This window comes from Hyla sarda, chromosome 4 (genome assembly GCF_029499605.1).
Source record: "Hyla sarda isolate aHylSar1 chromosome 4, aHylSar1.hap1, whole genome shotgun sequence".
NCBI classification, from domain to species: domain Eukaryota; kingdom Metazoa; phylum Chordata; class Amphibia; order Anura; family Hylidae; genus Hyla; species Hyla sarda.
Window position 1 is genome coordinate 191,084,423 of NC_079192.1, and position 13,139 is coordinate 191,097,561.

A 13,139-nucleotide genomic window follows, 5' to 3' on the forward strand; every position below is an offset into this window, starting at 1 on the left:
TTGCCTGCTATAGATCTAACCACTGACTGCTGCCATTCAGAGCATAACATGATTTACTTTTGGGGGAGGGATAGTTTGAAAGAAAAGACTTGTACAGTTATTACCTGACTGTGTTTACAACAACACAGAGGATGCAGACATACAGTAATAGCAATTGGCTGGCAGCCATTACACAGAGCCACACTAACTGCTGGAAGTTGTAGTCTGGGCTGCAAGCAAGGGAAAAGAATATTCAGAAGACAACAGGGGTCACAGGAGCTGGCAAAATCACATGGATATCTACAGAGGACACAGAACTGGTATTGTGGTGGCTTTGGGGAATTTTTAAGATGTAATTGGCAGCTGGCACAGACTGAATGAATTGCTGCTAGGAACACAAGGACATTTCCATCCCTATAGACAGCAATGTATTTCCTGAGCAAGATCATTTTTTGGGTGCAAAAGCTCCACAGCTAAAATTTCCGTAGTGTACACTGTACAGCGAAATCCCAATGACAGCAATGGGATTATGCTGCACTGGAATGAATTAGAAACATAGAATGTGTCAGCAGATAAGAACCATTTGGCCCATCAAGTCTGCCCAATAATCTGAATCTTATCAATAGTCCCTGGCCCTAGCTTATATTATATGAAGGATAGCCTTATACTTATCCCTATCTTATATGAAGGATAGCCTTATACTTATCCCTATCTTATATGAAGGATAGCCTTATACCGAGCTCTATCTTATATGAAGGATAGCCTTATGCTTATCCCATGCATGTTTAAGCTCCTTCACTGTATTTACAGCGACCACTTATGCAGGAAGGCGATTCCCTGCATCCACTACTCTCTCAGTAAAGTAATATTTCCTGATATTACTTTTAAACCTTTGCCCCTCTAGTTTAAAACGATGTCCTCTTGTGGTAATTTTTCTTCTTTTAAATATGCTTTCCTCCTTTACTGTGTTAATTCCAGTTATGTATTTAAGTCTCTATCATATACCCTCAGTCTCTTCTTTCTTCCAAGCTATACATGTTAGGGTCCTTTAACCTTTCCTGGTAAATTGAATTTCCCAGCATAATTTCATAACGGTATTCTGCATAGTGTGAACCTAGTCAATTAATTGGCTTCCAGAGTGTCAAAACTATCTCCATGTGTGGGGGAAAAAAAAAACTGAGTACAAGGTCCCATTACAGTAACCAATTTCTTCCATGAATATTTATTACAGTAAGAAAGGCATGCAAGTAAACAAATAATTGAAACCTTTACAACTGTTGTACCAGAGTATAAACAAACATTTGAAAAATAGCTAATAATATATGGCTATTTCTGTCCCACAATTCATTGCCCAGCTGTTTTAATGTTACAAATAATGTTGACTGATATTTTCAGATTTTGTGCACATCTTTCACTTGAATAAGAAAGTTTTTTTAAACAATCATATTGTTTTAAAACCCATTTGTGACATACTTTCTGGAAAAGGACAACAAAGTTTATATTGGTGGTGATGGGCATTCATTACTGTATATAGAAGGTAGTCCTCAGCAGAGATGTGAATTCACAGAACACAGGCATATTCGTCTTATGGCAGTGATGAAGATGGTAGGAGATGAGCCATGGCCATCAAGATGAGCTGCTCGCTTGCCATTGTCTAAATATTCTGAACACTTTGCGAGATTTCTCTGGAACACTCTGAAACAAGATTTCACAGAGATGTATGATGGTTTAAGAATTTTTAAAAAGTACAAATACATACATACCATTACAGACATCAGCACTACTGAACAGAAACATAGTGGATCGCCTCTGCCTGTCGGATTAGCTGTATCTCTGTTCAAAGATCTGAAGAACTGGCCCCTCTTGCCCTCAGGCTGTGTGTGGTATTGCAGCTTGGTTCTACTGATGTGAATGAAGCTTAGTTGTAATACTACATACACAATCTAAAGACAGGTGTGGTGCTTTTTTGGGGGGAAGAAAGCATGATTTTCTAATCCTGGATAACCCCTTTAAATGGGTATTCCCATCTGAAGAAGTATTTCACCTAACACCAACACCTTTTAGAGGATTTATCCAGTGTTTTACAACAATTAGGCTAGGTTCAGACTACGGAAATTCCGCTTGCCAAAATGTACAGTATAGTGAATGGGTTTCCGTTCACAAATTCACACTTCAGAATTTGTGAAGCGGAATTTGTGAATGGAAAATCCGCTTGGAAATTTCCGCCTGAAGAATGGCGTTGCTCTTTCTTCAGGTGGAAATCCGCGCAGAACACATTGCAGTCTATTGGAGACTGCAGTGTCAGCACTGGCCGCACTCGGAATCTCTGGACGGAAATTTTCTGCCCGGGGATTCCGTAGTCTGAACCTAGCCTTAATATGCTGCTGGGGTAGGGGTGGGGTTCTGTAGGGCAGAGCATAGAAAATGAAAAAAACTAAAAACCATATACTTACCTAGCCATGTTCCCCTGCAGTCTTTTTTCTGTTTCCGAGATGAGCATCACTTAAAAGGTATACTCCGGTGGAAATTTTTTTTCCCCAAATCAACTGGTGCCAAAAAGTTAAACAGATTTGTAAATTATTTCTATTATAGAGCACTGTGGTCAGAAAGAAAATAACTATACACCTTCTTCTGGAACATACAGCAGCTGATAAGTACTGGAAGGATTAAGATTTTTTTTAATAGAGGTAAATTAAAAATCTGTTTAACTTTCTGAAGCCAGTTGATATGAAAAAAATTAAAATAAAATTGTTTTCCACTGGAGTACCCCTTTAAGACTTTTCCTACTCTCAGCGGAATAAAGTCACATGGCCTGCTCCCTAGGGCCCTATATTAGTCCTCTCTTGCGGTGACCCGGCTATTTTTCATGGGGAGGACTTTCCGCAAATGCACTAAACCTTGGTTACCCTCTGGCAGACCTCTGCGCCTCTAGGAGGGATTACCCTTTATCTCCGGCCCTCTCCAGTTGCAGGCCTGAGCGTGCTGTCCGCCATTACGGCTCGGCCACCGATCCCGCTCTGCAGGACCTGCTTCTCTACGGGGTGCCCGCTCCACTGATAGCCCACTGCCGACTCCAGAGGCGGTCACGGGGCCCCACTACACCTGCTTACCTCTTCGCCAGTGCTGCCTTGCCGGGACCTGGACTCTGATCTACTGCCCGCGGCTTCCACTGCCTTCACTTACGGGGCTGCGATGGTGATGGAGCCTCCAGTGCTTGCACAGGACTCTCCCCGCACCCAGCAGTGAGTGGCATTTCAGTGCCACAGTCTGTTGGGGCTGAGTCCCCCTGCAGTGGGTCTTCCTCTCCTCCCCAGGTACCTTCATTTCCCCAGTCCTCCCAGAGGAGTACGCCGCCATCTTGGGCTGCATTGGTGGGGGGCCCTCCTTCCCCCTCTCCATGGCCGTTCATTGCTGGGCCTGCTAGCCCTGTGGCCTCAGATAAGGGCCCTCTACCTCTTGCTGCAGCAGGGGACTGGACCTTGCCACCTGATCCTCCCCACTCTCCACCTTCTGCTCCCTTGGTGTCTGACCCTCCTGCACCTCTATTGCCACTCTGCTAGTGGCCTAAATGTGGGGGCTCCTCACTTTGCCTTACAGTAGGGCCGCATCTGCACATCTGTCACTGCTGTGGAGTCCGTTTGTCTGGACGAACATCTGCCTGGAATGGCCTTCCCAGAGGTGGACCTTGATCCCTCTGGGGCCCCTGCTGCCTCTCCTGCGCCTTCTGACTGTAGTCAGCTACTGTCTCAAATTCCCACCAAAGAGGACTTTAGTTCCCTCATTGCTGAAGTAAAGGATACGTGCAGGGCTGAGATCTCCTCTCTCCGCCAGGACTTACAGCATGTCTCTGATAGGATGGGAGGCTTGGAGGAAGCTAATGATGCTACTCGGGCCTATGTAGCCCAGCTCCAGACTACCATTGCCTCCCAGTCTGAATTCCTCAGTGATCTCCTTGACCATGTGGATGATTTAGATTACCAAGGGAGGTGTAATAACATCAGGGTGTGGGGTCTCCCAGAAGCCACTGAGGAGGAGGACCTCCGTGTGGTGTTGGAAGCCATATTCAATCTCATTTTGGGCAAACTTCCTACTCACAAGATCAAATTGGAAAGGTTCCATAGGGCACTCCGCCCCAAGTCTGCGAATGGTTCTCCTAGGGACGTTATCTGCTGTGTGCATGACTTTCAGCTCAAGGAGCTGATTATGACAAAGGCCCGTATTCTCAAAGAATTATGACTTTGATGGAACCCCTATACAGCTGTACCAGGATCTTTCATGGATCACTCTACGTTAGAGGAGGATGCTCCAGCCCCTCCTGGCTGTCCTGAGAAACCATTAAGTGCCCTATAGGTGGAATTTTTCCTTTGCTCTCCATGCCCACAGGGATGGATGTTCTGCAGTTTTACATTCCTTCTCTGATTTGTCGGGCGTTTGCCCTGCTCTGGACTTGCCTACACTTCAGATAGTGGACTGGGGCTTGACTCCTCCCCCCTCCTCTCTCTCCAGTATGGCTGCCTGTCCGGAACCGCCAGTCTGACCGGAGTCACAAACCACCATTGCAGACCCCGCGGGGCTCCCCCTTGATAAGTTTTCTGTAGATTGTAGCTTTTGTTTGGACTCTTATTTGTGGATTTTCTCTCTACATGGTTTTCCTCGGCCTCATAAAGCATAATTCATATTTTTGGCAAGAGTGTTAGGGATCAACCGATATCGTTTTTTTCGGGCCGATACCGGTACTCTGTGGAGGTTATGGCCGATAGCCGATAACATACCGATATTCCGGTATAAGTTATCGGCTATTTATCTCCCCACCCCCCCCCCCACCCCCGCGACACAGCTGCAGCGGGTGCTTTAAATCAATGAACTGCAGCGTCTTTTGCGGTGCCAGAGACCGCCGCCGCCACCCGCTTATCTCCTCCTGGGGTCCTCCTGAGTCATGTAACGGCCACCGCCCCCACCACTGCGACGCCCCCCCCCACCGCCCCAGCCAGAGACCGCAGCCGCCGCCCCATTGCCAGTTTTATAATTACCTGTTCCCGGGGGTCCACGCTACTTCTGGCACCGGCGGCGTCCTCCTGAGCTGTCACTGTGCGCACTGACGGTGACGTCGCGTTGAGGACGTCACTCGTCATTGGGCAGTGCACAGCGTAACACAGGACGCCGCAGGAGCCAGAAGTAGCGTGGGCCCGGGAACAGGTAATTATAAAACCGGGGATGGGGGAGGCAATGGGACAGTGGCGGTGGTCTCTGGCCAAAATCGCGAATATCGGACGATAATATAGGCCAAACGATCCCTAGTGAGTGTATCTTTATGCACTAGTATTTTAGGTCACCTTAAAGTTCAGTCTCTTTTATGTGTCGTTCTTCCACTACCCCCTCTGAGGCTGTACCACTGGGTTGGTTCTTATTGTTATGTTTGTTAACCTTGTTTCTCCCATTTGTCCTGACCTCCTCTGTGTCTGGATTGCCATTGAGGCCTCATCTATGATCTTTGGGTCATTGGTTCGCTTATTGGTGTATTTTCCGTACGTTTCTTTTGTTTGTCTTTGTCTGTCTCGTGTTGTCTTCTTTGTTGTTTTTTTTCCCCCTCAGGCTCTCTGGGATCGGATCTCTTCTCTTTGGCCGCAATTGTGGATGTCCTTTCTCCTGGACCATTCGGTTTTGCTTTCTGGGCTCAGGCGAGTACTCTAATGCATAAGCGTTTTTCTCCCTTTGGTATCCATCATGGTCAAGTGTGTCACTTTGAATGTGAAGGGCCTCAACTCCCCCACCTAAGAGGCGCCTGTTACAGCGGGAGTTGAATGCGCTGAAGGTGGATGTTGCGTTTATTCAGGAGACGCACTCTGACCATGGTGGCTCTTTCCAATTCCTACAGCATTTATATCCCCAGGTGTTTTCGGTAGGAAGGTTGCTGGTGTTGCTATCTTGATTTCTAGGTCATGCCCTTTACAGGTTGCTTCTTTCTTAGACCCTAGTGGGCGGTTTGTTATAGTTGAGGGTTCCTTGGGGGGTAAGCCTTTAATTCTCTGTAATGTTTATGCTCCAAACTCCTCCCAAATTCCTTTCTTTCGCAGGGTCCTAGCCAAACTCCACAAGTATTCCCCTTCTGCATGGCTTTTGGGCAGGGACTTTAAATCTTTTTCACCCTCTATGGATAGTCAATCACTGATGGGCTTCCCTCCCTCCCCCGCTCAAATGTGTTTGGCGTCACCTTTTCGTCAACTGGTTAGATCTTCCTCTTTGTACGATCTCTGGCGCATGTATCACCCGTCGGAACTGTCTTTCTTTTTACTCTCACCCGCATCGGCTGCATACGCATATCGATTTTTTCTTTGGAAACCTCCCAATGGTGCGCATGCTCACTGATGCGTCTCTGGAACAAATCTCTTGCTCAGATCATAGTCCGGTCCTATTTTCATTTTCTCCTCTGTCTCTGTCATTGGCACCTCAATGACTTTCTGCTCAAATCTTTGCCCTCCCGGGAATAGATTAATGCCTGTATCTCCAAGTATTTTACCACCAATGATGGCTCTGTTGCTTCGCAGGCCATTCTGTGGGAAGCCCATAAATCGTTGGTCCGAGGTCATTGTATTGCCCTGGGATCCAGTCTCAAGAGAGATGCCTTGGCTTGTTCCCGGGAGCTTCATGCTGAGATTTCTCAACTTGATGCTTCTCTTTTGGATTCCCCTTCTCTTTCGGTGTGGAGGCGACTGGTTGCTGCCCGAGCCGGCCTGGGTGATCTGGCTCTTCAGAAGGTGGAACGCCTTCTTCTCCATGCTAAACAGCGGTTCTACGAGAAGGGCAATAAGGCCCATACTATGCTAGCCAGGCGTTTACATGATCGGACAGCTGCCCAGTCTCCCTTGGCCCTGAAGAATGCTGCTGGTGCTCGTCAATATCATCCTGATGCAATTTCTTGTCTCTTTATGGATTGCTACTCTAAACTGTATTTTCTTCCTTCGCAGCTTCTGTCTGACCTGGGGGATCGTGATAATGCTTTGTGTTCCTTTTTGTCGCACTGTGATTTACCTAATTTATCAGCTGCTGATCAAGCTGTTTTAAACACTCCAATCACCACCGCAATCTTTTTTACACTCTTTGAGCACTCTTATTCCTAAACCAGGTAAGGACCCTCATGACTGTTCGAGTTACAGGCCCATCGCTCTTCTTAATTCTGATCTAAAGATGTTTACCAAAGTTAGAGATACTACGCCTCTGTGGCTTTCTTTCTTCCCTAATTCATAAGGATCAGGTTGGTTTTATCCCCTGCCGCCAAGGGGGTGATAACACTAGACGGGTGGTGGATCTGATAGACTTGATCAACTGGCGCTCAGAACAGGCCCTGGTCATTAGCCTTAATGCCGAAAAGGCCTCTGATAGGCTTAGTTGGCCATTTATGTTTGCTATCCTTGGGCAGTTTGGGATTACTGGGCCTTTCCTGACTACCCTGCAGGACCTCTACTCCTCCCATACTGCCTCTATTAAGCTCCCAGATGTGACGTCTTCGAGTTTTCCCTTGTATAATGGAACCCAACAGGGATGACCGTTATCTCCCTTGATCTTTGCATTGAGCCTCTGACTGCTCTGGGTCGGGGGGACCCAGATATCTCTGGGGTCCAGTTGCATGATCGGGACTTTAAGATCTATTTGCGGACGATGTCCTCCTGACCCTCACACGTCCTCTCCTCTCCCTCCCTGTCCTGTATCGGATTATGCACTCCTATGGGGTGGTTTTGGGGTATAAGGTTAATTTATCCAAGACTGAGGCGATGCCTTTGAATCTCCCTCCCTCTCTGTCCTCTCTTCTTAAGGCTGATTTTTCTTTTAAGTGGTCTCCCTCTGCTCTTAAATATCTTGGGGTTTTCTGGACTCCCTCCTATGCCTCCCTGTACGCTGCTAATTTTCCTTCTGTTTCGGGAGCTTCGGGGTCTTTTGTAGAAGTGGCGGTCCCAATATATATCGTCTTTTGGTCGCATAGCGGCTGTTAAAATGACGATCCTCCCTAAATTGTTATATTTCTTTGAGACGCTTCCGGTGCGGGTCCCTCTCTCTACTATTTGCTCCTTTCAGTCTACTAGCTTTCTTTTTCTATGGGACGCTAAACAACATCGTTTGAAGTTGTCTGTTATGATGGCGAGTAAGTCCTTTGGGGGTCTGGCTATACCAGATATGTTGAAATATTATTGGGCTGCCCAAAGCATCACCTGGCTGCTTGGTCCACGTATCATGCATATAGTGGATGGATGGAGCTTGAGAAGCTATAGCTGGCCCCTGTTCATCCAAACTCTCTTCTCTGGACTCTCCCTCTCTCTTCTCCCTCTTTGGGTCCTCTTTTGACTCTGATGGCTTTTTCCCGATATGTCTGGGGATACTGTTCCGTTAAGTTTAAGCTGATGCCCTTGTCTTCCCCTATGCGGTCCTTTTTGTGGACCTTTGTGCCAACCTAATGTGGGGGGGGGGGGGGGGGAACTATACTGCCTACCTAATGTGGGGGGAACTATACTGCCGACCTAATGTGGGTGGGGGGGGAGAACTATACTGCCGACCTAATGTGGGGGGGGGGGGGAACTATACTGCCCACCTAATGTGGGGGGGGGGGGGGGGGAACTATACTGCCTACCTAATGTGGGGGGGGGGGGAACTATACTGCCTACCTAATGTGGGGGGGGGGGGAACTATACTGCCTACCTAATGTGGGGGGGGGGGGAACTATACTGCCTACCTAATGTGGGGGGGGGGGGGAACTATACTGCCTACCTAATGTGGGGGGGGGGGAACTATACTGCCTACCTAATGTGGGGGGGGGGGGAACTATACTGCCTACCTAATGTGGGGGGGGGGGGACTATACTGCCTACCTAATGTGGGGGGGGACTATACTGCCTACCTAATGTAGGGGGAGCTATACTGCCAACATAATGTGGGGGAACATGCTGCCTACTAATGTGGGGGAACTATACTGCCAACCTAATGTGGGGGGGGGAACTATACTGCCTTCCTAATGTGGGGGGGAACTATACTGCCTACCTAATGTGGGGGAACTATACTGCCAACCTAATGTGGGGGAACATGCTGCCTACCTAATGTGGGGGGAACTAAAAGGTACTGTACATTGCGGTAGGAGGGGTAGTCTTATATGGAGAGTATATCCCAAACTCTACATTTTAACTGTAAAAGTTGGGGGTCGTCTTATACACCCAGTCGTCTTATACGCATGTGGGGGGGGGGGGGGGGGGTAGGGTTCCTACAGATACAACTGTTTGGTGTTTTTTGTATTATGGTCTTGGGCTTTTACCTGGAGTTGTTTTTTGTCTTTTGATTTGTTCTTTATTATGGCTTTACAGCTCTTCAATGGTTCAGCCGCTGAGTAAACATATTTTGTGGGTGTATTTGGTTGTATTTTCATTATGTTTAACCCCTTAATGACGCAGGACGTAAATGTACGTCCTGGTGATGTGGTACTTAACGCACCAGGACGTACATTTACGTCCTGAGCATAACCACGGGCAACGGAGCGGCGATCCGATCATCCTGCACGGCAGAAGGAGGTCCCCTCACCTGGCTCCGCTGCCTTCCGGGAGTCTTCTGCTCTGATCTGCCTTCCCGCAGACCAGAGCAGAAGATGACCGATAATGCTGATCAGTGCTGTGTCCTATACATAGCACTGAACAGCATTAGCAATCGAATGGTTGCTATAAATAGTCCCCTATGGGGACTATAAGAGTGTAAAAATAAAAGTAAAAGTAAAAAAAATTTGAAAAACCCCCTCCCCCAATAAAAACGTAACTTGTTCCATTTTCCCTATTTTATCCCCAAAAAGTGTAAAAAAAATATTTTATATACATATTTGGTATCGCCGCGTGCGTAAATATCCGAACTATTAAAATAAAATGTAAATGATCCCGTACGGTGAACGGTGTGAACGTAAAAAAAAAAATTCCAAAATAGCTGCTTTTTTATAACATTTTATTCCAAAAAAAATAAAATTGTCTTAGTCCTTAAGGTCCAAATGGGCTGAGTCCTTAAGGGGTTTAGCAAGTACATTAACCCCCAGACATGCGATGGCCCCGACATATGATCAAATCGACATAAGATGGCCTCTCAGAGGCCATCGCATGTCGATGTCAGCATCGACATACGATGCTTTTATATGTCGGGGCCATCGCATAACTGCTATCCGACAGCGCAAAATGCTTAAGGTGCTGTCGGATAGTAGTTTAAGCATCCCGGACAGGTTCACCTATCCCTATTACCTATCCCTGCTGCTCCGGGTCCACTTCGCTATCCTCCGGTGTCTTCTGCAACTTCTCCGGGGTCGGGGCCTCGCTTTCCGGCATCATTATTACGTCGCTGCGCACGCCGTGTGTAATAACGTCACCAGAAAGCGAGGCCCGGACCCCGGAGAAGATGCGGAAGAAGCCTGTGGATCCCGAAGAAGATGCCGGAGCAGCGGGACAGCATCGGGAGCCCCTGGGACAGCATTGGGAGCGGTGAGGACGTGATCCGGAGCGGCAGGGACAGGTGAGTATTAAATGCACTTTTTGCATAGCACGAATTCCTCAACATATGATGGATTCGACAAACGATGGGTCGTTTGGAACAAATTACCATCGTTTGTTGAGGGACCACTGTATTGACTATCTGGCCTACCATGTACTGGATTCTTCTGGCATGTTACCCTATTGCTTCATGTACCTATGGATCTTGTCATTTTATTTTGAAAAACCTTTAATAAAAATGTATTAAAAAATATTATATATATCACCCCCATAATACCAAACAGTGACTACTTTTCAGCCTTGAAATAGGCAGACTGACTGATTACAAGCTTGGATACACCTAGTTGCAGGACATACCTCAGTGTACCATGCCCCTATTGTCAAATCTTTTTTCCTATCTTTTCTAGGGGTACCATGATTTTTTTGTCCAGGCCAGTCTCATTTTGTTTTTCAAAATTATTATGTTAAATCGAAATTCAAATGCAATGTCTGATCTTCATCAGTTAATTTTCCGTAAATTTTTTATTCATTATTACTTTTGTCAGTTTCAAGTAACTTTAGGGAGCATTATGGGTTTGTTTGTCTTTAACGGAAGGGTACCAACTATTTTGTCAACGTCTAACTACAAACAAAATTAATGGGAGTTATGCAAACTGCATAAAACTGCATTTGGCTGTTTTTTTTGCTTTAGACTACCACAAGTAAACCAGAATCTTAATCTTGACATATGCGTAGGTACCAGGGGTCAGACCCTCATCTATCAGACATTCATGGCATATACTCTATAGTATAATCTGACATACCTTTTTCTTGCTATCCTGTCATACAACAGCAGTGTGGGGAAGAAAAATAGATTTCAATGAAGCCTAAGAATAAATGCTGTCATATTTGTTACTCACTGAAGAATCTGCTTCCACTCGGGTCCTGGATTTTTCCTCTTCAAGAAGAACTTGCAACACTTGCTTCCATCCAGCAACTGCTATCTGGTCTGACTTTCCATTTTCCTTTGCTTCTGATTTGCCCCTGTCACCTCTTTGTCCCACTTTCAACCAAGGGCACCAACTTCTGTGCTGATTTAGTGGGTCAAAACAGCCTTTGGGAGAAGAATCCTAAATAACCAAAATAATAGGTTTAATGTGTGCGGGAAAATTTATATACACATTTTATATTAGATCCAGAATAAGTTTTGAAGGGGACTAAATATAAAAAATAAAAATAAAATACATTTCTGGCAATCTTTAAGACTTACAATGCTACTAGTGGAGCAGAGTCTAGGGCGTTTAGCCTTACGATGAGGACTGGAATACATTTCAGATGCCCCTGGGGTCTCTCCATGTCCCATGCTTCGGGTCACTGGGCGGCTCCGTACAATATCTGACTCAGAAGAGACTGAAGATGCTCCATTACGCACCTGTGTGTTAGCTGAGGAAGGACTCTGGGGAAACAAATTAAGAAAAGATATTTGCTTTAATATTATTCACTTTATTTGGATCAGGGGTTACTATTGATCAAGGTTATTTTTTTTTTTTTTACTGTCAATACTGTCAGTAAGACCTGGAGAGGTAAAGTAGGACAAGTCATTAGCATCAGAAAGTTACATTGTCTGCAAGGTGCATCTCACACAGCAGACATAGTTAATAAAATCTAGGGTAATTTACTGAAACTAGAGAAGTTGCCATTATGAACATATTAGGTGGGTGTTCAATTATCAAAGAGCTGCAAAAAAAATGGCAGCTGAAATCTCACAGATAGAAAAATAAAATTCTTATTCTGACATAACCAACAGCCTATATCGCAATAATGCACATGGAAGGGTTTTTCAGGGCATACAGTGGATTTTCACATCCGGAGCATGCACATTCTGTTATGGAATTGCTGTGATCTTTATAGATGATCATGCCTTTTGGATGAAATTGTGCATCACATCTGCAGAGATATCCACACAAGATGAGTGGGAGGAGCATAGCTACACATAGTCTGACTCCTGCCACAATTTCTATTCAAGAAAATTTAAATCCCAGCAGTTTAACCAACCCATTTAGATGCACATAAGTACAGTTATTGTAGTGGTGTCTAAGCAGTTAAAGAGGTACTCCGGGGAACTATATCATAGCCTATACTTTCCCTCTCATCAACCTATTTAATTGTCTAAATATCACTCATTAGCTCTATAGTGCAGTTTTATCTCTTTCAGTTGTCACTTACATGCAGGGAGTGAGGAAAATATATAATCTAGCCATCCTGTGTGTCTGTCCAAACCCCCTCACTTAAAACAGCCCCCACCCTCCTGAGAGACAGACCATGCGGTTTCTGCCCTCCACTGATGACTCATTCTCCCTTTAGTGCTGAGAACTCGAAGGTGTGTGCAGCCTCAACCAATAGACACTGTATCTCTCTGCTGCTCAGAGGAGGAGGGTGGGGGCTTTTCTCAGAGAGTGAGCTGAACTGCAAAGAAGAGCTGCAATGATTGCTGGGAAATGTAGTATCTATGAAACAAGCATGGCAAAGAATATTAGGCAGTCAGAGAAGACCACAGGGGCCATGCTTATCAGGCAGGATCATTTAAAGGGGATGAATCCCAGGTAGTGTGGTGGCTTTGGAGCTTTGTCAACTGAAAGTGTATGTTACCAGCTCCGTTCGCTGCGGCCGTGGCCCCGCCCTG

At 45.9% G+C, this 13,139-nt stretch overlaps 1 protein-coding gene across 2 annotated transcripts in view; it reads right to left on the minus strand.

Moving 5' to 3' along the window:
• ZC3HC1 (zinc finger C3HC-type containing 1) overlaps window positions 1-13,139 on the minus strand; it is a 63,824-nt gene that overhangs the window by 41,548 nt on the left and 9,137 nt on the right. Inside the window, exons 8-10 of one of the 2 annotated variants that reach the window (XM_056573148.1) lie at window positions 11,727-11,912; window positions 11,377-11,586; window positions 1,151-1,674 (exon numbers count right to left, since the gene is read on the minus strand). In XM_056573148.1, the coding sequence (XP_056429123.1) occupies window positions 1,606-1,674; window positions 11,377-11,586; window positions 11,727-11,912 (465 nt within the window). In that variant the 3' untranslated portion in view covers window positions 1,151-1,605. Of the gene's footprint in view, window positions 1-1,150; window positions 1,675-11,376; window positions 11,587-11,726; window positions 11,913-13,139 lie in introns of those variants that run through there. The other variant, XM_056573149.1, reaches the window with a different exon arrangement.